General features: G+C 37.1%; 1 protein-coding gene across 1 annotated transcript; it reads left to right on the forward strand.

The window, feature by feature from the left end:
- Positions 1-5558: 5558 nt before the first annotated feature.
- LOC118586945 (olfactory receptor 7G2-like) lies at positions 5559-6494 on the forward strand. Its single transcript, XM_036192413.1, has one exon. It carries the CDS (start codon positions 5565-5567, stop codon positions 6492-6494), a length of 930 nt encoding a protein of 309 aa, XP_036048306.1. The 5' UTR covers positions 5559-5564.
- The last annotated feature ends 18717 nt before the right edge of the window (positions 6495-25211 follow it).

Genomic DNA, 25211 nt, shown 5'->3' on the forward strand with positions numbered 1-25211 from the left:
AATAAAATGGACCATTAGACAATGTAAAATAAATTTTCCAGGACTTTCTGGTATTGTGAAATAAGACAGAATTTGAAAATCATTATTTAAGAAGTGATATATAATTTTATTGTCAACAATTTTATAATGCGTGAAATGGTTCTGATTGATAATCCATGACTCATAGTTTAATATTTACCCTTAGGTTTTGTTGGCACAATATGCTGTGGTGATATATTGTTTATAATGTAGGAAATAGAGCTTGCCTGAAGATCAGAGGACAGAGCTAGCCACAGAGTTACTCATAGAGTTCTGGCAGTGGTGGTGCACAGCTTTAATCCTAGCATTTAGGAGGCAGAGGCAGAGATCCATCTGGTTTTCCTTGAGTTCAAGGTCACACTGGGCTACATGAGATTAAGCCAGTCTAAAAGAGAAACAGAGCCAGGCAGTGGTGGCTGCCTTTGATTCTAGCACTTGGGATCACACACCTCTAATCCAGCAGTAGGGAAGTTGAGACAGGAAGTGATATCACTGGACAGAGAGAGGAATATAAGGTGGGAGGAGAAAGGAACTCATTCTCTTCAATGCTAAGAAGTTGGTGAGGTAAGAGGTGGTGGATGTGGCTTGCTCTGCTTCTCTGATCTTTCAGTATTAATCCTGGTAACTGGCTCTGGGTTTTTATTATAAGACCAATTAGGATTTACACAAAAATATGCAGAGCACAGTTAATGTTAATTTTAAAAGTCTGAGTTAATCTAGTATCCCACTACATTACTGAAGATGTTTCTCAGTTGTAGGAGTTTCCTTGTTGAATATTTGGGGTCACTTATGTATACTATAATATCATCTACAAACAGTAAAAATTGAACTTCTTCCTTTCCAATTTATATCCCATTGATCTAATTTTATTGTCTTATTGCCCCAGCTAGAACTTTAAGTACTACATTGAATAGATATGTGGAGAGGGCACAGCCTTGTCTTGCTCCTGATTTTAGTGGAATCGCTTTGAGTTTCTCTTCATTTAATTTGATGTTGTCTGTTGGCTTGCTATAAACTGCCCTTATTATATTTAGGTATGTTTCTTGTATTCCTGACCCCTCTAAGACCTTTATATGAAGGGGTGTTGGATTCCAAAGTGGGTATATAAGTTCTCAAAGGCTTTTTCAACATCTAATGAGATGATAATGTGCTGTGGATGATTGATTGATAAATAAAACACTGATTGGCCAGTAACCAGGCATGAAGTATAGGCAGGACTAGCAGAGAGGAGAATTTAGAGAACAGGGAGGTGGAGAGGAGGAGACACCAGCCTGCCATCCAGGGAGCATCATGTAAAAGCAGCAGGTAGAGCCATAAAACATGTGACAACATATAGATTAACAGAAATGGGCTGAGTATAAGAGTAAGAGCTAAACAATGGTAGGTCTGAGCTAATGGCCAAGCAGTTTAAATAATATAAGCATCTATATGTTTATTTTATAAGTGGGCTACAGGATTGCCAGAGCTTGGCGGAACCTGGAGAGAAAAACTCTAGTTACAATCATGTGTATTTTTGTCTTTCAGTTTGTTTATATGGTGCATTACATTGACCAATTTTTGTACATTGAATCATCCCCTTGCATCTCTGGGATGAATCATGCTTGACCATGGATGATTTCTTTGATGTGGTCTTGGATTTGGTTTGCAAGTATTTTATTGAGTATTTTTGCATCAATGTTCATGAGGAAGTTTGGTCTGTAATTCTGTTTCTTTATTGCATCATTGTGTGGTTTGGGTATCAGGGTAACTGTAGACTCATAAAAAGATTTTTGCAATGTTCTTTCTGTTTATATTGTGTGGACCAATTTGAGAACTATTTGTTTTAGCTCTCCTTCAAAATTCTGGTTGAATTCTTTGCTGAAACCATTTGGCCTTGGCCTTTTTTTGGTTGGGAAACTTTAAAGGAATACAAGATTAACTAAAAAAAAAAAATCAGTAGGACTCCTATATACAAATGATAAATATACCAAGAAAGAAATCTGAGAAACATCACCCCTAAAAATAGCCACAAATAATATAAAATACCTTGAAGTAACTCTAACCAAGCAAGTGAAAGACCTGAATGACAAGAACTTTAAGTCTTGGAAGAAAGAAATTGAAGAAGATACCAGAAAATGGAAAGATCTCCCTTTTTCATGGATAGGTAAAAGCAATATAGCAAAAATGACAATCTTACCAGAAGCAACCTATAGATTCAATGCAATCCCTATCAAAACCTCAACAAAATTCTTCACAGACCTTGAAAAAAACAGTACTCAACTTCATATGGAAAAACAAAAAACCCAGGATAGCAAAAACAATCCTGTACATCACAGCAACTTCTGTAGACATCACTATTCCCGACTTCAAACTCCACTATAGAGGTATAGTAATAAAAAACCCAGCTTGCTATTGGCATAAAAACCAACATGTGGATAAATATAATCCAATTGAATACCCTGACATTAACCTATATGCCTATGAACACCTGATTTTTGATAAAGAAGCCAAAATTGTACAATAGAAAAAAGCATCTTCAACAAATAGTGCTGGCAAAACTGGATATCAACATGTAGAAGATTGAAAATAGATTCATATCTATCTCCATTCACAACTCAAGTCCAAGTGGATCAAAGACCTCAACACAAATTCAGTTTCACTGAACCTGATAGAAGAGAAAGTAGGAATTAACCTTGAACACATTGGCACAGGAGACCACTTCCTAAATATAACACCAGTAGCACATACACTGAGAGAAACAATCAATGGGACCTGCTTGAAACTGAGAAAATTTGCAAATTATAGGACAAGGTAAATAAGACTAAATGATAGCCTACAGAATAGGAAAAGACCTTCACCAACCCTACATCTGACAGAGGGTTGATCTCCAAAATATATAAAGAACTCAAGAAACTTGACATCAAAATACCAAACAATCAAAATAAAAAACAGGCTACAGATCTAAACAGAGAATTCTTAACAGAAGAATCTCAAATGATCAAAATATATTTTAGGAACTGCTCAATATCCTTGATCACCAGGGAAATGCAAATCAAAATAACTCCGAGACACCATCTTACACCTGTCAGAATAGCTAAGATCAAAAATACTGAAGACAGTTTATGTTGGAAAGGATGTGGAGCAAGGGGAAGACCCTTCCACTGTTGGTGGCAGTACAAACTTTTACAGCCACTTTGGAAATCAGTATGGTGAGTTCTCAGAAAATTGGGAATCAATCTACCTCAAGACCCAGTGATACCACTTGTGGTGGTATTATGTTCCTCAAAATATTGTGCACCCTAATAAACTTATCTGGGGTCAGAGAAGAGAATAGCCACTAGATATAGAGGCCAGAAAATAGTGACACACACACTTTTAATCCTAGCATTTCAGAGGCAGAGAGCCACCTGGATCTCTGTGAGTTCAAGGCCACACTGGAAACAGCTAGGCATGGTGACTCATGCCTTTAATCCCAAGAAGTGAGCCTTTAACCCCAGGAAGTGATGGCAGCAAGTAGAAGGGTATAGAAGGTGTAAGGATAAGGAACTATAGGCTGGTTAAGCTTTTTGGCTTTTGAGCATCAGTTCAGCTGAGATTCATTCTGGATGAGGGCACAGAAGCTTCTAGTCTAAGGAAACAGGATCGCTGAGGAACTGGCGAGGTGAGATGACTGTGGCTTGTTCTGCTTCTCTGATCTTCCAGCATTCACCCCAATAACTGGCACGGGGTTTGTTTTTATTAATAAAACCTTTTAAGATTTGTGCTATAACCACTCTTGGGCATATACCCAAGGAATGTTCAATCCTATCACAAGGACACTTGCTCAACTATGTTCATAGCATTATTATTCATGATAGCCAGAACCTAGAAACAACCTAGATGCCACTCAACTGAAGACTGGATAAAGAAAAAAATATATATATATGGTGGAGAATTAACTGTGAAAAATGGTGACATCATGAAATTTGCAGGCAAATGAATAGAACTAGAAAATGTCATTGTGAGGGAGGTAACCCCAACTCAGAAAGACAAACATGGTATGTACTCATTCATAAGTGAATAATAGATATAAAGCAAAGGATAAACAGACTACGAACCACAGCTCCGGAGAAGCTAGCTAACAAGGAGGACCCTAAGAGGGATGCATGGATAACCCTGGGAAGGGGAAATAGATGAAATCTCCAGAGTAAACTGGGGGAAAGTAGGGCTATTAGAGGCAAGGGGATGCTGGTTGAGAAAATGTGGAAACTGGATGGTCGAGCTGGGAGAGGGACAGAGTGGGAGAGCAATGAAAGAGATGTCTTGATAGAGGGAGACATTATTGGTTTAGGGGAGAAACCTCGGGGCCTCGGAAATTCCCAGGAATCCACAAGGATGACCCTATCTTCAACTAGCAATAGTGGAGAGGTTGTGTGAACAGGCCTATCTCAGTAATCATATTGGTGAATACTCTTAACTGTCATCATAGAGCCCTCATCCAGTAATTGCTGGAAGCAGATACAGAAATCCACAGCCAAGCACCAGGCTGAGCTCTGGATGGCCCATCAAAGAAAGGGAAGAGGAAATATGTGAGCAAGGGGGGATGTCAAGATCATGATGGGGAAATCTACAGAGAAAACTGAACCAAGCTTGTGGGGACTCACAAGTTTTAGACTGACGGCTGTGGAGCCTGCATAGGACTAGACTATACCCTCTGCATATGGGAGACAGTTGTGTAGCTTTGTCTCTTTGAGGGGCCCCTGGCAGTAGGATCAGGATTTAACCCTGATGCATAAGCTGGATTTTTAGAGGCCATTACCTATCCTGGGACACTTTGCTTAGCCTTGATGCAGGGGCAAGGGGCTTGGTCCTGCCTCAACTGAATGTATCAGGCTTTGCTGACTCAGCAGGGGAGGCCTTTCCCTTTTGCAGGATGGGATGGAGGGTGTGAGCAGGGAAGGCTGGGGTGGGGGGGACAGGAGGAGGGATTAGAGGGAGATCTGTGGTCGGTATGTAAAATGAATAAAAATTTTCTTAAATAAAATGTCTGGATTTCTTTGATTATTCTTGTGATTGTATATGTTTACAGTTGAAGACATGGCTGAAGAAGTTGACTTGCACAGGCATACAAAAATGACATGGATGTAGGAAGGGGAAAATTTAGGAGGAAAAAGGTGCTGTGAAGTGGGGAAGAAGGTAATGGCACTGAATTTGATAGTAGTACATTGTACACATACAAGAAGTTTTTAAAAACTAATATTAATAAAAATAATTTGTTTCTCAAGTGGAGTAGAAAGAGAAACTAGCAGAAGGAAATATTTAAGTAGATACCTGGGTTCACAATATCATACATGTTTTTATGTTAAATGTTTATTTTCTATAGAACTGATACATATCTATAACATTTGGATGACTTGTTTAAATAGGGACTGTCAGTGATTAACCTCTAAACTTAGTAATAAATAAGAGTTGAGAGAGGCTAAAGTTATTATATTTTATACATTTGCTTTGGAGATATTTATGAGTGCTGCTAAAGTGTCTGCTGGTTGCTCCTATATTTTAATTCACTCAATATTTCCATCAGATTCATGAACAGCATGGAGGGTATAAATGAAACAGATGCCTTACAATTCTTTCTTGTGGGACTAAGTGATGACCCAGCTGTGCTACCACTCATATTCAGCCTTTTTCTCTGCATGTATCTGGTCACCATCCTTGGAAACGTACTCATCATCATGGTTGTGAGTTCTGACTCCCACCTCCAAACTCCCATGTATTTTTTTCTCTCTAATCTTTCATTTGTTGACATGTGTTTAAGTTCAACTACCATCCCGAAGGTTCTGGTGAACATGCAGATACAGGATCAGAGCATAACTTACACAGGCTGCCTCACTCAAGTCTGCTTTATTTTGGAATTTGCTTCATTTGAAAACTGTCTCCTTGCTGTGATGTCCTATGATAGATATGTGGCCATTTGTCATCCTCTGAGATACACAGTTATCATGAACCCCAGCTTCTGTGGTTGGCTAATTATATTGTCCCTGGTAATTAGCCTTGAAAACACTCTTCTACTTGGTCTGACATTATTGAGGTTGTCCTTCTGCATAGATGTGGAAAACCCACTACTCTACTGTGAACTTGCTCAGGTCATCAAACTTGCTTGTTCAGATACCCTTATAAATAACATTCTAATATATCTTTCAACATTCATATTTGGTGGTGTTCCAATCTCTGGAATAATTTTCTCTTATACCAAAATTGTCTCTTCAGTTATGAGAATATCTTCAGTGAAAGGAAGGTACAAAGCTTTTTCTACCTGTGTCTCTCATTTGTTAGTTTTGTCATTGTTTTATGGTACAGCTCTGGGGGTTTACATTTGCTCTGCTCTGACTATTTCAACAAGAAGTACTGCAGTGGTTTCACTGATGTACACTGTGGTCCCTCAAATGATAAACCCCTTTATCTACAGTCTTAGGAATAGGGACATAATGGAAGCCTTGAGGAAATTTCATCAGTAACATTCTTTTTAAACACATGGTTGGTTTGGGACTTCATTGTTTAGAATAAGTCACACTGATAGCATTCCTTGTGAGTCAGAATGCATATCTCTTCCTCACTATATCATTGTGAATGATGAGATGAAATATAATAAAATTTATATTTCTTCTTGTCTTTATTTTCTGACTATGGTACTCTATCTACATCTCAGATGCTTGACACATTCCTTTTACTTTCTAAATACAATTTGTTTTCTCACTACATATAAATAGAGACTGAGATATGGGCTTTAGTTTCAGTGAGATGTACTGCAGATATATATGTAATTAATTTAAAAATTATACTTATATGCATTTACAAGTTACAGTATGGTATATATACACTCTTTAAAGTGGGATATATGGATATGTGTATCAAAATATATATATTATTTAGTATTAAGTTTTAGTCAGTTATTTTTGAGTGACTTTCAATCAATACACTTTCATTCACCTCAAATAAGGAAGGCAAAGGCAGATTTTGATAAGTACACTTGCAAATATTAATGAGTGTGTTAAGGTCATTAGGGCTCAACTTAATTAAAAGCGTTTTTTATAACCAATGTTTAAATCCCTTATCCCATCAATCTCCTTTCTTATGTGATTTCTAATTCTACAGAAAAATTCATATATATTTTGGTTCCTAATGCTTTTAAAACAGTATAGATAATTATAGACTCAGCAAGCACAAGGTGCACATACAGACAATGACATGAACATTTTATGCTCATGTTTATTTCAATCATGGTATTATTTAGGGCTTCTACTGCTCTTTGCAAACATTGCAGTCATGGGAAAGTTGGACTAATTTTCTACCTTCTGATCTATATGAAATCTTAGTAGCATCTATCTGCAAGGTAGAATTTTCTCTAGTAAATTCAGAGGATTATTTTCACCACACTCGATCTCTCTTAGTGCCTGTTGCTTTCTTTTAAGACACCAATTTGTGTCATTTCCCTGAGTCTTAGCAGGGTTGTTATCTTATTATCACCTCCTGCAATGAACTTAATATTGAACCATTATTATATATCAATAGTACAGGTCACAGCAAGAAAGTTTATAATAAGAGTAGTGCAAACACTCATGAAGAGTATGTGACCCTATTTAATAAGTAGAAGGTCCATCCAATAAGTAAATCATCATATAAGTCTAGATGATCTATCTCATGAATGCCTATCTATTTAACTCTGATAAAGTATCTACATTGTTTATCAATTCTCTGGGAAAACAAAAACAAAAACTACAGCTCTTTAGTTCTGGTAAGGGCCTAGGCACATATATGGGCAGCAGTCAATATTTATAAAACCATTTTCTTTTGTAATACAAATTTCTTTACTTGTGGTATATTTTAATACAGCCAGATCATGCAAGCATCGGTACAATTTAATGAGTTATCTGCAAATCTGGCCACAAACTTGAGTTGAATAAAAGTTGGAAAAAGCATTATTTGTTTTGAGCACCAGCAAAGGAAGGAGCTGCTCATAATATGCAAGCTCCTTGGGGAAAGGAGACTTTTAGTACTGTCAGGGTTTCAGACTGGATACCTTAGATATGGCAATGTCAGAAATATCACCTATTGTGCAATGCCGGCATGCATATGGGATTTCATATACATATAAATATTTGTATATATATATATATATATATATATATATATATATATAAAAAACATGAAATGTAGAGTCAGAATTATATGAAAAAAATCTAAAAATAAGATGACAACTTTGAAAAGTTTACTATACATTCAAGAGACCAACCCTAAGAATCTACAGAACACAAACTATGAAGCAAATAAAAGCCAGAAAAGATGATGCTAAATTATCACATATGACAATGTAGACAGCAAATAACACCTAGCCGGAAGAGAACAAAGAGGGTCATTATAAATCAATGAGGAAAATAATATATCAAAACATGATAAATATTTTCAGTGTTCATTTTTTGAATCTTGGGGCTCCAAATTTTAAAAAACAAACACTATTATATCTAATACACCACATGGGCACTGGGAGAATACTAGTGGAAACTGAGTACACATTCTCACATATCTAGAATATACTTAAAATAAGGAAAGAAATGAGAAATAAATTATACAGAAATTAAATGAATTTAAATATTCACATAATTGAAGATTTTTGTGAGTAAGGCATGGAAATTTTCTTAAAATTGACCTCATTATAGGCAACAAAATAAGAATTAATAAATAAATCAATTAAGTAATCCCTTGCATCTTATAAAAATGACATTATCTGGAACAGTAATGACCAAAGCAAAAGAAAAAACTATCAACTTCAGAGTGGTAAAAATGGGAGGTTTTCAAAGAAGAACAGCTGAAAGTGAACTAAATTATAGGGAGGAAAGCAGTTTGATTATATATCAAACAACATAGCTATATAAAATGAAAAATAAATAACAAGGGAAAAGTTTGAAACAAAATAAATACTTGGAGAATGTTAATACACATTTTAAAGTTAAGGATCACTGAAGAAATCAGTGGATTTGGGTGAGAGGGGAGGTGGAGCAAATTTCAGAGGAGCTGGAGGAAGAAAAATTGTAATCAAAATATCTTATATAGAAAAAATATATTTTCAATTAAAGAAAAGAAAGAATGAAGTAAGAGTAAAGGCAGAGCTTCCAGGAACTTCAGTAATACAGGTAAGGAATGCTAACATGTAATTTTATTTATTTAGTTGCTACCGTTGGGAAATAAAAAAGCAAGAGCAGAAAATGCTCTAAGTCTCTGAATTTCTATTATATCTGTTTTAATGTTTCTCATTTCATCTATGTTTCTATTTAAAAAGTGAAAATTGTGGACCAATATCTCTGATGAAAATAGATGAATTATTCTCAAAGAAATATTTTTAAATTAAATTCAAGGATACATAAAAAAGATCTACTATGATCAAGTCATCTTCATCCTAGGAATGCAGGAATAGCTAGACATACATAAAAATGGTAATCCACCACATGAGCAGAGTCAAGGATAAAAAATACATTAACATCTAATTAGATATTAAAAAGATTTTTTTGACAAAGTCCAACATCCTCTCATCATAAAGTCTCAGAAAATACATTGATAATGAGAACATATTTAAACATAATAAAAGCAATAAACAACCAGCCTTTAGTTAATATCATGCTAAATAGAGAAAACCCAAAGCATTTCCTGTTCAATGTAGTGCTTAAAGTCTTAATCAGAGCAATAAGATGAAAGAAGGAAATAAACATATGCAACTAGGAAAGGAATTATCCTTATCTGCTGGCTATGAGAGTTTTCCTCCAGAAACCCCCAAAGCTGATAAAATTCAGCAACTTAGTTGGCTTCAAAGTTAATACACAAAAATCAGTACACTTCAAGTGTACAAATGACATACATACCAAGAAAGAAATCAGAAAGCAATCCAGTTCACAGTAACACCAAAAATCTTGGAATAAATCTAACCGAGGAAGTTAAATTCTTATATAATAAAATTTTAAGATATTGAACAAAGATATTGAAGAAGATAACAAAAGATAGAAAGTTGCTCAAGGAATGGTAGGACTAATATTGGGGGAAAAGCTATTACAAGTATAAAATAATCACTCAGAGGCTTATATTACTTATAAACTGTATGGCCATGGAAGGCTTCTTGTTATCTACTTCTTCTATTTTAAATTAACCCATTTTTATTTATCTATAACTTGCCATATAGCTTGTGGCTTACCTGTACCTTACATCTCACTTATCATGGCGGCAGCTGGCAGCTCTCTCTGCCTCTGCCTTCCACTTCCCAGAATTCTCTTCTCTGCTTGTTCCCACCTATACTTTTTGCCTGGCTACTGGCCAATCAGTGTTCTATTTGAACCAATCAGAGCAACACACTTGACATACTTGAACATCCCATAGCAATTCTCAAAATAGTAAATACAAATAGTTGACTGACAGAAAAATATTTCAACATAATTATCCATCAGGAAATTGAAAATTAGTACTACTTTGAGATTTTTAAATTGATTACTTTTCTATTGTGATAAAATGTCATGACCAAGGCAAATTACTTAGATTAGATAAAGTCTATTTGGGCTTTGACTGCAGATGGTGAGAGTCCATAATGGCAAAGAAGGTATGGTGGTAGACTCAGGAAGCTGAGGGCTCACATCTTCAACCACAAGAATGAAGAAGAGTTCAAACAAATATGACTTACATCTTTAAGCTCTAAAAACCTACCTCCAATGACACACATTATTCTCCAAGGACACACTGTCAACTTGGTCCTAAGCAGCCACATGACAGAGAAACATCTTATTCAAACTATCATGTTCCATTCTGTGCCCCATCTGATAGTCTAGTGGCTGTACCATGATGTACAATGCATTTATTCCAACATCAAAGTCCCTATAGTCTTTCACATTTGCAATGCCTCATAAGTCCAAAATGACTTCTGAGACTCAAAGCATTCTCTTACTTATAAGCCCCTGTAAAAATTAAAAAGAAAATTAAATATCTAAGCATTACCATTACAAAGAGGAGGAATATGAGTGTGGAGAGAACATACTGGACAAAGTAAGACATGATTCAACAGGATAAATGCCAAACCTTCTAGAAACATCTCTAATATTTGAGATTTTAATTTCAAGGATGTACTTAACTACAAGGACACATGCTCAACTATGTTCATATTTGTAATAGCAAGAACTTGGAAACAACCTAGATGCCCCTCAACTGAAGAATGGATAAAGAAAATGTGGCACATATACACAAAGTTATTCTACTCAGCAGTAAAAAACAATGATATCAAGAAATTTGCAGTCAAATGGATGGAACTAGAAAATATCATCTTGAGTGAGATAACCCAGACTCAGAAGGGCAAACATAGTACATACTCACTTATAAGTGGATACTAAATGGGAAGGAAAGGATGGCTAGACTGCAACCCACAGCTCCAGAGAGGCTGGCTAACAGGGAAAGACCCTAGGAGAGACACATAGATAACCCAGTGAAGGAGAAGTGGATGAGATCTACATGAGGTGGACTGGGTGTGGTGGGGTGGCAGAGGGTGAGGAGTGGGGAATGAGAACATAGGGAAATAGGAGGGTTGAGCTGTAACAGGGACAGAGTGGGAGGGCAGGAAGAAAGATACCATGATAGATGAAGACATCATGGGAATGGGAATAGTCAGGGTGCTGGGGAGGCTCTCAGGAACCCACAAGGATGACACCACCTTGGACTGCTGTCAGTGGTCCAGAGGGTGCCTTGAACTGGTCTACTCTGGTGACCAGTCTAGCAAATACCCTAACTATCATCATAGAGCCTTTGTCCAGTGAATGATGGAGGCAGATGCAGAGATCTATGGCCAGGAGCCAGGCTGAGCTCTAGGAATCCAATTGATGAGAGAGAGGAGGGATTCTGCAGGTGGGGAACGTTGAGATCATGATGGGAAGAAGTGCAGAGATGACCAACCACACTATTGGAGACCCATGAACTGTACACTAGTGGCTGTGAAGCCCCCACGGGACTGGATTAGGCCCTCTGGATACAGAAGATGGTTGTTTGGCTTGAACTATTTGGGGAGCACCCATGCCGGAGTGTGGGGGTGGGATCTGTCCCTGGTGCATGGGCAGGCTTTTGGGAATCAGGTGCCTGTGGTGTGGTGCCTTGTGCAGCCTTGGTACAGTGGGAAGGGGCTTGGACCTGTCTAGGCTTACTGTGCTGAGCTCTGCTGATTTCCCCATGGGAGACTTTGATTTGGGGGATGTGGGAATGTGGGGTGGCTTAGGGAGGGAGGGCTGGGAGATGGGAGGAGAGAGGAGGAGGGATATGTGCATGGTATGTAGAATGAGTAGGAAATTTCTTAATAAAGAAGAATGGAAAAAAAAGGTGTAGTTGTCTTTGTCCCTTGTGATCCCTTATTTTTCATGACTTTAAAGCAAGAAACAAATGAATTTCATAGGCAAGTTAAACTATGAGCTCACCCTCCAAATCACACAATCAGCAGCTTTTTACTGTGGTCATTTTCTAAAAACAGGGAAGTCCTTATGCCCCTTTTTACAAGGTAGAAACTTAGCTTGGTATGGTCTTGAATTTTGGGCTCCATTTACATTATTCCAGCACTTAGCTGAAGGCTTTTAATTAATTGTATTTTAATCATAATGGCCAATATAAAATAAACTATAGCATTAACTTGCTCAGCTATAGGTAAATAGCAACAGTTTTCACTGATTGTAGGAGTGGTAACTTGTGCAACTACTGTGGAAATCAATGGGGAATTCCTCATAAATCTTGGGGTAATAGCCTAACTCTAATACTCTTTCGCATATACCCAATGGACATTATATCTTACTATGTAGTTAATGGCACTTCCATGTTCACTGTTGCTCTATGCACAATAACCAGGAAGTAGAAACTGCCTAGATGACCATTGACTGATAATAAGATAATGAAAATGTGGCATATTTACTCTATCAAATATTATTTAAATGTTAAAAACTTAAATTATGAAATTCACTAGCAAATGCATGGAACTAGAAGTAACCATCCTGAGTGAGATAGCACAGACCCAGAAAACAAAGCTAAACAAACAAACAAACAAAACCATGATTTTCAGTTCTTATAAACAATTGTTAATTTTATTAATCTTTGGGTCTGTGTATAACATTTTGAAGACCAAAATAAGTTGAGAAACAATTAAGGAACAGTGGCAGAGGAGAGGATCTTTCAAGGAAGAGGGAATATAAGAGGGAGAAGGAATAATGGAACAGGAAGAATGAAATGGGGTGAGGGTGAGAGAAAGGAATAGTGGGAAAGGTAGAGGAGGAAATACTGGCAGGGGCAAATGACAATAAATGCTTACTGAAAAATACATACAGAAACCCACTTTAGAACCTTATATATTCGCATAAGCATACACATTGAGTTAACCTATACCAGGATGGTTCGGAGATAATATCTAGACTCCATATGGCACTGGATACCACAGTTATTATGGTGGCTGAAAGTCATGCACACAAACAAAATGGGTCCTGTGGACCTACTTGGAGTTCGAAGTTGGATTCTATAATCAGTGTTTATGATGTACAGCAATGTACAACAGAAATAGTTTGTAATTTTAAGTATAAAGCAGATTTTCAAAGCACAATTCTGGAGATCAGGCTGGCTCAGAGCACAGTAGTTCTTTCAGCTAAGGCTAACTATGTGAGCTTAATCCCTAGGACTCACATGGTGGAAGAAAAGAACATACTCTTGCAAGTTTTTCTCTGACTTGCACATGCCTCCTTCACAAATAAATTGAAATAATGTGTAATAAAATGCCATTTAACAACATTCACTAATAATTCAGTGGAGTGAAGTTTCACATCTTTCTAATATCTTTGATAACATATAATTTTGCTATTTATAAACATGTATACAAGTCATATCTCCAATGATAAAGTAAAATTAGCTTTCCTAGTATTATCAATTACATAGTAATACCTTTGTACATAATTTTAAGGGAAAATGTAATTTGTTAGATAAATAATATGTGATATGCATGTAAGGTAAGTGTCTTAGGGTTTCTGTTGCAATGAAGGGACACCATGACCTCTGCAACTCTTCTATAGGAAAGCATTGAATTTAGTCTGGCTTACAGTTCAGAGGTTTAGTCTATTATCTTTAGGGTGGGAAGCTTGACATCATGCAGGCAGACATGTTCCTGGAGAAGGAGTCAAGAGAACTGTACTGGAGATTGGCAGGCAGCAGGAAGTAGAGTGAGCTCCTGGGCCTGCCTTGAACTTCTGAAACCTCAAAGCCCACCTCTAGTGACACTTCCTCCAACAAGACCACACCTACTCCAACAATGCAGCAAATCCTAATTCTTTCAAATAGTGCCACTCCATATGAGCTTATGGGGGCCATTTTCATTTAAACTCCCACAGTCAGTAGAGTGAACACAAAGAATAAAAGAGAAAAGAATGATGAAAATCCTGAGGAGTCATTACAACAGTGATAATAAACTCACTTCTACACTTTTTTGTCTGTAAAGACATGTATACTAGGAATCAGAATGATATCATAGATGTTTTACTTGTAGGCTGCAAGAATATATTATAGAGATTCAGCTGTGTATTAAAGCTATACTTTGACCAGCCAAGGGTCTGTTTATAGGCAAGCCATTTATCATGGAATATTTGGTGTTATACAGTTTTTAATATTTCAGCTGTCTTCTTATATGAAATTCTTGTGTGCTCAAATATTCCCAGACCATTTGGCAAACAGTTCATCTCCTCAGACTGCTGAAATTCTAGGTAACTAACTCCCTCTTTCACTGAGCCTAGGAGACAAGTAGGCTGTAGATGCATAGCTTTGCTTCTTGTGCAAATGAAGCTCATACCATCCTTAGCCTTCAAACCTAGAGGCTTTCCAGAGCAATTGACTGAAGACAACAGGGCTTTTTGCATAACGAGGTGCAGTAAGGACTGGAGCCAAATTCCAGAGACACAGAACCACATGACAAGAGAGAAGAGAGGAAGACATAGGCTGATTAGAGGGTAAAGCAGATCTCTTGTAGAGTTTATCAGGGCCAAGGGTAAGGAGCTGAGGGTGGGGGGGAATATAGATGGAGTAAAAAGGAATGGAGGACAATGGAGATCTGATCAAAAGCATAAGAGCTTACTAAAACTATGAGGACAGGATAACTGGGCACAGAGAGGAGCTGAGCTGAATGTGAGGACAGGGCTGAAACTGTGTAGATAGAATTGACCTAGAATAAAGGAATGGACTAATGAACTCAGTGAGCTTAGATACATTTGATATCCCTCAGATTAGTATGCTTAGCCACTTGTAGCATCTGTTCTGGACCCTGATAGAAATCTCAAGACAGGAACTTGAGGGGAATTTGTTGTGTTTAAATGAGGGCATTTAGATATTATGATGCAAAGATAGAAAAAATAAGTCTGGAAACACCTCATTCAGGTCTATCATTCAGGACAGAAAACCCATTCTTCTTCTTAGAGAATATCCTTCCTAACTAGAGAACAATTGATCACTGCATTTGTATTTCATTTGGGTACATTTTTACCTCTAATAATCAAATAAATTATTGGGTTAATAGTATTGAAAATAATCTAGTCACACATTCAATGTTTTAGTTAGCTATGATTCACATATCTAACTCATTCATGGTTCAGTTCATGATATTCCCTACATGTTTTGTCATATATATTGGCTAAAAGACTGCCAATGGAAGGATTGTGGTTCCAACCCATCCACATAAACTCTGGCCTATTATTTGCCCTGCCTACAAAATCAATCAAAGAGATGATGATGGACATTACATTCTCATCGAAGGAAAGATCCACCAAGATGAAGTCTCAATTTTGAACATTTATGCCCCAAACACAAAGGGCACCAAAATATGTAAAAGAAACATTTCTAAAGCTTAAATCACATATAAAACCCCACACTTTAATAGTGGGAGACTTCAACACCACACTTACACCCCTGGACAGATTGGCCAAATTGAAACTTAACAGAGACATAATGGTCTTAACAGATGTTATGGCTCAAATGGACGTAATTGATATCTACAGAACATTCCATCCGAAAAAAAAAAAAAAAAGAATATACCTTCTTCTCAGCACCCCATGGAACCTTCTCTAAAATCGACCACATACTTGGCCACAAGCAAATCTCAACAGATACAAAACAATTGGAATAACCTCCTGTGTCCTATCAGACCACCATGGTTTAAAGTTAGATTTCAACAAGAGAAAAAACTACAGAAATCCTACAATCTCAAGGAATCTGAATAATGCTCAACTGAATCACCAATGGATTAAGGAAGAAATAAAGAAATTAAATACTTCCTACAGATCAATGAAAATGAATACACCACATACCCAAATTTATGGGATACTATGAAAGCAGTGCTAAGAGGGAAATTTATAGCACTAAATAAGAAGCTGGAGAAATCTCACAATAGTGACTTGACAGCACACCTGAAAGCCCTTGAACAGGAAGAAGCAAAGTCTCCCAGGAGGAACAGATGCCAGGAAATTATCAAACTGAGAGCTGAAATCAATAAAATAGAAATAAAGAGAACACTACAAAGGATTAATGAAACAAAGAGTTGGTTCTTTGAGAAGATCAACAAGATAGACAAGCCCTTATCCAAACTAACCAAAAGACAGAGAACATCCTAATTAACAAAATCAGAAATGAAAATGGGGACATAACAACAGACAATGAGGAAATCCAGAGAATCATCAGGTCATACTTCAAAAATCTCTACTCAGCAAAACTGGAAAATCTAAAAGAAATGAATAATTTTCTGGATAGGTACCACATACCTAAGTTAAATCAAGACCAGATAAACCATTTAAATAGTTCAATACCCCTAAGGAAATAGAATCAGACATTAAAAGTCTCCCAACCAAAAAAAAAAAAAAAAAAAGCCCAGACCAGATGGTTTCACTGCAGAATTCTACCAGATCTTCAAAGAAGACTTAATACCAGTACTCTTTAAATTGTTCTACACAATAGAAGCAGAAGGAATATAACCAAACTCCTTCTATGAAGCTACAATTACCCTGATTCCTAAACCAAACAAAGATACAACAAAGAAAGAGAACTACAGGCCTGATCTCCCGCATGAACATTGATGCAAAAAAAAAATAATCAATGAAATACTGGCAAACAGACACCAAGAACACATCAAAACAATTATCCACCATGATCAAGTAGGCTTCATCCCAGGGATGCAAGGGTGGTTCAACATACAAGAGTCTGTCAATGTAATACACTATATAAAAAACTCAAAGAAAAAAAACATATGATCATCTCACTAGATGCAAAAAAGGCATTTGACAAAATCTAACAGCCCTTCATGATAAAGGTCTTGGAGTGAATACAGGGAAAATACCTAAACATAATAAAGGCAATCTACAGCAAGCCAAAAGCCAACATCAAATTAAATGGAGAGAACCACAAAGCAATATCACTAAAATAAGGAACAAGGCAAGGCTGTCCTCTCCCCCCATACTTATTCAATATAGTACTTGAAGTTCTAGCAAGAGCTATAAGACAACATAAGGAGATTAAGGGGATACAAATTGGGAAGGAAGAAGTCAAGCTTTCTCTATTTGCAGATGACATGATAGTATACATGAGTGACCCCAAAAATTCAACCAAGGAACTGATACAGCTAATAAAAACCTTCAGCAACATAGCAGGATACAAGATCAACTCAAAAAATCAGTAGCCCTCCTATATACAATAGACAAACAGGCTGAGAAAGAAATCAAGACATATATCACTCTTTACAATAGCCACAAATTATATAAAATACCTTGGGGTTACTCTAAGCATGTGAAGGACCTATATAACAAGAACTTCAAGCCCCTGAAGAAAGAAATGGAAGATGTCAGAAGATGGAAAGATCTCCCATGCTCATGGATAGGCAGGATTAACATAGTAAAAATGGCGATTTTACCAAAAGCAATCTACAGATTCAACACAATCCCCATCAAATTACCAACACAATTCTTCACAGACCTAGAAAGAACAAGAATCAACTTCATATGGAAAAACAAAAAACCCAGGATCGCCAAAAGAATCGTGTACAATAAAACAACCTCTGCAGGCATCACAATCCCCGACCTCAAGCTCTACTATAGAACTACAGTAATAAAACCAGCTTGGTACTGGCATAAAAACCGACATGTGGACCAATGGAATCAAACTGAAGACCCTGACTTTAACCCACACACCTATGAGCATAGAATTTTTGACAAAGAAACCAAAAATGTACAATGGAAAAAAGAAAGCATCTTCAACAAATGGTGCTGGCATAACTGGATGTCAATGTGTAGAAGGCTGCAAATAGATCCATATCTGTCACCGTGCACAAAATTTATGTCCAAGTGGATCAAAGACCTCAACATAAATCCAGTTACTCTGAACCTGATAGAAGAGAAAGTAGGAAGTACTCTTGAACGCATTGGCACCAGAGATCACTTTCTAAACATAACACCAGTAGCACAGACACTAGAGAAACAATCAATCAATGGGACCTGTTGAAACTGAGAAGCTTTTGTAGAGCAAAGGACATGGTCAACAAGACAAAGAGACAGCCTACAGAATGGGAAAAGGTCTTCACCAACCCCACATCTGACAGAGGACTGATATCCAGAATATATAAAGAACTCCAGAAATTAGACATCAAAATGCCCAACAGTCCAATTAAGAAATGGGCTATAGAACTAAACAGAGAATTCTCAACAGAGGAAGTTCAAATGGCTGAAAGACATTTCAGGAATTGCTCAACACCCCTATTCATCAAGGAAATGCAAATCAAAACGACTCTGAAATGTCACCTTACACCTGTCAGAATGGCTAAGATCAAACCACGGAAGACAGCTTATGCTGGAGAGGATGTGGAGCAAGGAGAACTCTCCTCCACTGCTGGTGGGAATGCAAGCTTGTACAGTCACTTTGGAAATCAGTATGGCACTTCCTTAGAAAATTGGAAATCCATCTCCCCCAAGACCCAGTTTTACCACTCTTGGGCATATACCCAAGGAATGCTCAATCATACCATAAGGGCATTTGCTCAGCTATGTTCATATCAGCATTGTTTGTAATAGCCAGAAGGTGGAAACAACCTAGATGCCCTTCAACTGAAGAATGGATGAAGAAAATATGGTACATATACACTATGGAGTACTACTCAGCAGAGAAAAACAATGACATCATGAGGTTTGCAGGCAAATGGATGGATCTAGAAAAAATCATCCTGAGTGAGGTAACCCAGACTCAGAAGGGCAAACATGGTATGCACTCACTCATAGGAGGATACTAGATGTAAAACAAGGATGACTAGACTGTTACACAACTCCCGGGAGGCTACCTAGAAAACGGGACCCTAGGAAAGACACAGGGATCACCCAATGACAGAGAAATCGATAAAATCTGCATGAACAACCTGGATGACAGTGGGAGTAATGAAGGGCAAGATCTGAGGGAAAGAAAGCTTAGGAAAACAGGAGATCCCAGCTGGATCAAGAACAGAAAGGGAGAACGAAGAATAACAGACCATGATAAATGAAGACCACATGAGAACAGGAATAAGCAGAGTGCTGGAGTGGCCCCCAGAAATCCACAATGATATATCCACTGTAGACTACTGGCAATGGTCGAGAGAAAGCCATATTAATTTCCAAAGTGGCTGTACAAGCTTGCATTCCCACCAGCTGTGGAGGAGAGTTGCCCTTGCTCCACATCCTCTCCAGCATAAGCTGTCTTCTGTGTTTTTGATCTTAGTCATTCTGACAGGTGTAAGGTGGCATCTCAGAGTCATTTTGATTTGCATTTCCCAGATAATTAGGGATGTTGAGCAATTCCTGAAATGTCTTTCAGCCATTTGAACTTCCTCTGTTGAGAATTCTCTGTTTAGTTCTATAGCCCATTTCTTAATTGGACTGTTGGGCATTTTGATGTCTAATTTTTGGAGTTCTTTATATATTCTGGATATCAGTCCTCTGTCAGATGTGGGGTTGGTGAAGACCTTTTCCCATTTTGCAGGCTGTCTCTGTGTCTTGTTGACCATGTTCTTTGCTCTACAAAAGCTTCTCAGTTTCAACAGGTCCCATTGATTGATTGTTTCTCTCAGTGTCTGTGCTACTGGTGTTATGTTTAGAAAGTGATCTCCTATGCCAATGCGTTGAAGAGTACTTCCTACTTTCTCTTCTATCAGGTTCAGAGTAACTGGATTTATGTTGAGGTCTTTGATCCACTTGGACATAAATTTTGTGCATAGTGACAGGTATGGATCTATTTGCAGCCTTCTACACATTGACATCCAGTTATGCCAGCACCATTTGTTGAAGATGCTTTCTTTTTTCCATTGTACATTTTTTGTCTTCTTTGTCAAAAATTATATGTTCATAGGTGTGCGGGTTAATGTCAGGGTCTTCAGTTTGATTCCATTGGTCCACATGTCAGTTTTTATGCCAGTACCAAGCTGTTTTTATTATTGTAGCTCTATAGTAGAGCTTGAGGTCAGGGATCATGATGCCTCCAGAGGACGTTTTGAGTATTTTATTGATTAGAGTTTTGTTTTAATTTTTGTTGTTAATATTCTAAGAAAAATCAGTAAGATCAATCTATAACAAAATACCTCACCTAAGACTCAGGGTTCACTATAGACAAGGGGACAAAATTGTAAAATCGAAAGGAATAGAAATTTTGTCTTCTAGAAATTTAGAAAGCCTACTCCTGTGAAAATTTACCAATATGGCCACCTAATCAACATCTGAACAGTGATGATTCATTGGACACATTAAAATGGAAAGAGAAGCTCAAAGGGCTACAATCATAGTCAAAGAACTACAAGAATCTGGGTAATGCTGAGAACAGGGGAGCTCGTTTTTTTTTTTTACCAAAAGAATACGCCAGTTGGTTATTTAGTATATAATAGTCAGCCCTGATAGCATATACATTCAGGTAGGATTATATTAACTGAGCAGATTATCTTTATATATTTAGGAATATGTCTGTGTGTGTGTGTGTGTGTGTGTGTGTGTGTGTGTGTGTGTGTGTGTGTCTGTTTAATGATTGTTTGAATGTATGTGTCAACAATTAAAGAAAAAGGAGTCCAAGAACATGGAAGAAAGCAGAAGAGTAAATGGGGTGCTTGGATGGAGGAAATAGAAAAGGATAAATGATACAATTATATAAAAATTTCATAAACTCCAAAATATTACTCATTTAAAATACTGCCTTTATATAGATTAGTTCGTATATAAAGTGAGTAGATATAAATTAAGATTGAAACATGAAAACTCAGAAATCATTAAATAGAAAAATTTTATCTTTTTTTTATCATTTCTCCCTTTTATTAAAAATAGATATTTCTTTCTTACATAGTATATCCTGATTACAGCTTCTGCCCTCTTTACTTCCAATGTTTCCAAACTTGCCCTCCATCTGGATCCACTTCTTTTCTGTCTCTCATTTGAAAATAAAGAGGCTTCTAAGGAATAATAATACACTATAGTTAATATAATATAGCATAGTATAATATAATAATATACTATATTATAATATAAAAAGATAAAACAATACCCAACACTTTAGAATCCTAAGCTAAGGCACAATAAACTAAGACCCACTCATTCACAAACTCAGGAATCCCTTAAAATATTAAACTGGAAGCTATAATATATACACAGAGGAACCATGCAGACCCTGTGCATGCTGTTTCAGTCTCTGTGAGTTCTTATGTGCTTTGTTTTTATTTTATTTCTAATATTTCATTAGAGAGCTTTTTTTTCCTGGTGCCCTCTATCTCCACTGGCTCTTAAAGTTTTTCCACCACCTCTTCCACATGGATATCAGAGCATTAGGGGCGGGATTTTATGTTGGCATTCTGTTTAGGGCTGATTGTTCCATGGTCTCTCTGTACAATGTCTGGCTGAGGGCCTCTGTATTTGTTCTAATCTTCTGAAGCTTGAAGTTCTGTGACAACGGCTGAGCAAGGAATTGGACTACAAGTACAGCAGAATGTCAATAATAGTAATTTTATTGCTATGTAATTTTTACATATCATTTGACTTATCCTAGGTCTGTGGACTATCTATTCACAAGTTCTTGATCATCTAAGCAGTGTTAAGCAGGAGTTTCATCCTGAGGAGTATGCCTTAAGACAATTCAGATATTGATTGGTTGCTCCAACAAGTTTTGTGCCATATTGCACTAGCATATCTTGTTATCAGAACACCATTGTTGATCTAAGGGTTTTTTGGGTGGGTTGATGTTTATGTTTCTCTTTGGTAGCATGCAGTGCTTTATCTTCTACAAAAGACACTAGAACTTAGTTTTCATATTTCTTTTTAAGCAACAGCTTGGCTTCTTTATTTTCAGTGAGTTCTGTCAATCTTGTCTTCAGCAATGGGGCCTTGCAACAAGTTTCTGGAGAACAACAGCCTGGATTATTTGGTAATTCCAAGGATACCCTTTAGCCTACATTAGACTAGATGTGACCCAATCCTGAACTGGAAGTTTCATTTGGTGACAAGAGATGGCCAGTTGGGGGCTCTGTCTCTCCTATTATTTAGCAAATTCATTTAGACCAGTCTTAGATCCAAAGGAAAACCCACTTCCCCAAACTCCAAAAGACAGTTTGAACACTCAGAAATGAGCTCTGTCTGGACAATAGGAGGATTTCTGGTCCTTAGATAAAATCCAGCATTCCTCGGGAACTTGTTAAACTTGTTCCCATCTGCCAAAAGGAGCCACAGCCTTTACCTCTAGCAGAAGGGACAGATGGCTATCTGCAGCATTTATCACCTTCAGTATCAGTACCCAGAGAAGGCAGCTCACAACTATGTATAACTCCAGTGTCAAGGCATATGACACAACTATTTATGCAGGCAAAATACCAATGCACATAAAATAAATATAAATATAAATATAAAAAAAAAGCATGCTATGTGACTTCACTACCATCTTGAATAAAATGTCCATGTGGTATAAACAAACTCATCACCTGGAAAACTTCTTAGCCTTCCTATGCCCTCTGCTTATAACTGTATCTCCTTTTCAGACTAAGGAGGCAACGTAAGTCTGAAAGATATTTTGGATCAAGATGGAATTTTGTATGATGATTCTTTTTTTTTTTTTTTTGCTAAGAATAATACTAACAGATGAAGACAAAGCCATTAAAAAGGTTTATGAAAAATAGGACTTAAAAACAACATATGTTTGATGAATAAGGTATATTTGATTAAGGTTTATCAATTTCTAAGGCTATAAAAGTCTACTCAGGTTAACAGAAGCTGACTACCAGTATGTCTACCACGTAAATGTTTATTTATTGTGTTTAACACCAGGCCTCTACAAAATTTTAGGTAATCAACACATACATTTGATGAATAAAATATGTTTGATAAATATAGTTTATAAATTCCTAAAGTCCATACAGCCTAGTAGAAACTGACCTGGGGATATATATGTCTGACCTCTTTATCTTTGCTAAATTTTAAGTTTTAGCAATTTGGAAAAATTGGGTCATGCCTAAACTGTGACACTTTGAAGAGATCAGAAAAATAAGTTTCCCAGTCTCTCTGTGGACTATATTTAAGATTTAGAGTTTTATTTTAATGTTAAAAATTTTTTTAATTCAAATTTTTAGAGTTTAAAAGTAACAGGAATAAAACTCTAAAATCCTAATCTTATAAAAGCTACTAACACTGGGCGTTGGTGGCACACGCCTGTAATCACAGCACTCAGGAGGCAGTGGCAGGCGGATCTCTGTGAGTTTGAGGCCAGCCTGGTCTACAAAGTGAGTTCCAGGAAAGGCTCAAAACTACACAGAGAAACCCTGTCTCAAAAAACAAAACAAAGCAAAACAAAACAACAAAAAACTACTAACTTGTAAACTGATACAAGTAATAAAGACATGCACGGTTAAGGCCAGATTGTGGTGGCACAGTCCTTTAAACCTAGCATTCTGGATGCAGAGGCAGGTAGATCTTTTGAGTTTGAAGTCTACAGTATGAATTCCAGAACAGCCAAGGCTACATAGTGAAATCCTGTCTCAAACCAAATAAGATAGAGAAAGAAAGACATGCAATTTAAATAATCAGTCACCTTATAAATGATCAAATTATTTAATGTGTTCAAGCTCAAATATAATCCATTTACTGAAACAAATTTTAGATTATCAAGTTTAAGCATGAAGCAAGTAACTAAAAATAAGCAAAGTTAGTTTAAAATCAGGTATACTCAGTAGAATAGGTGATGGCCCTCAAATCCCCCAGAAGGATTTGCTGAATATGGCACTTAAGGTGGTAAGTGTAAAATGCTTCCCTTGATAGACCAACAACAGCTTCTGGGAGCAGCAGCTGAGAGTATCTCTAAGGATGGGCAGCAATGTACTCCACCTGGAGCTTACTTTAATTTTAGTAACATTAACCACCCCATGCTTTGCTCATCCCCAGGGCCCTGCCCAAACTTTGGATACTGTTGGGTTTACTGCCCTAATCTGCCTCAACAAGGTAAACCAGTTTTCTCAAGTTTATGTTCCAAAGAAAATTCTCTCAGACCTTCTGGATATGGCAGCAGAAGGCTGTGGTACCCAAAGATTAGTGCTGTTCTCGGTCACAGCTGAAGACTTACAACATCTGCCACCAACCAAACCATCAGGATCACCATGGAGGATCCCAGGCTAGCTGTCCAAAGTAGTGAATAAGTCTCTGTCAGCTTTATTTATACAGAGGCCGTTTAGATTATACTTGCAGCTCAAATTTATCCTTCTCAGGTCTATGTAATCACTTTTATAGGATCTGTAGCTTTATCAGTTTAGGACAGAAAGCAAACCTTAAATTAATCAGCTCTTCTTGTCAAGGCTGCATCTGTCTGATCAGTCCATTTCATATGTAAAAGTAAGGAGAACTACTCAGTCTCCTGCTGAGAAAGGCAGACTTACAAACCATAGTGGGTTACTGGACGATAGTTATGCCATCTCCTGAAAGCATTCTTAAAAATATATTAACTGCTAAAACTGTCCTGTGTATACTGGTCCCTGGTGATGTGGACAACCTGTAAATTTCTATACAAAATGTCTCTGACTCAGGTTATAAGAACTGTCTGGCCACTTAATTGCTAAGCAGTCAATTCTATAAACAACACTAGCTTGCTGAAGATGTCCACAGTTGCCTTTACAGTCATAAGTGTCATTTTTG

This window comes from Onychomys torridus, chromosome 7 (assembly GCF_903995425.1).
Source record: "Onychomys torridus chromosome 7, mOncTor1.1, whole genome shotgun sequence".
Lineage (NCBI taxonomy): Eukaryota > Metazoa > Chordata > Mammalia > Rodentia > Cricetidae > Onychomys > Onychomys torridus.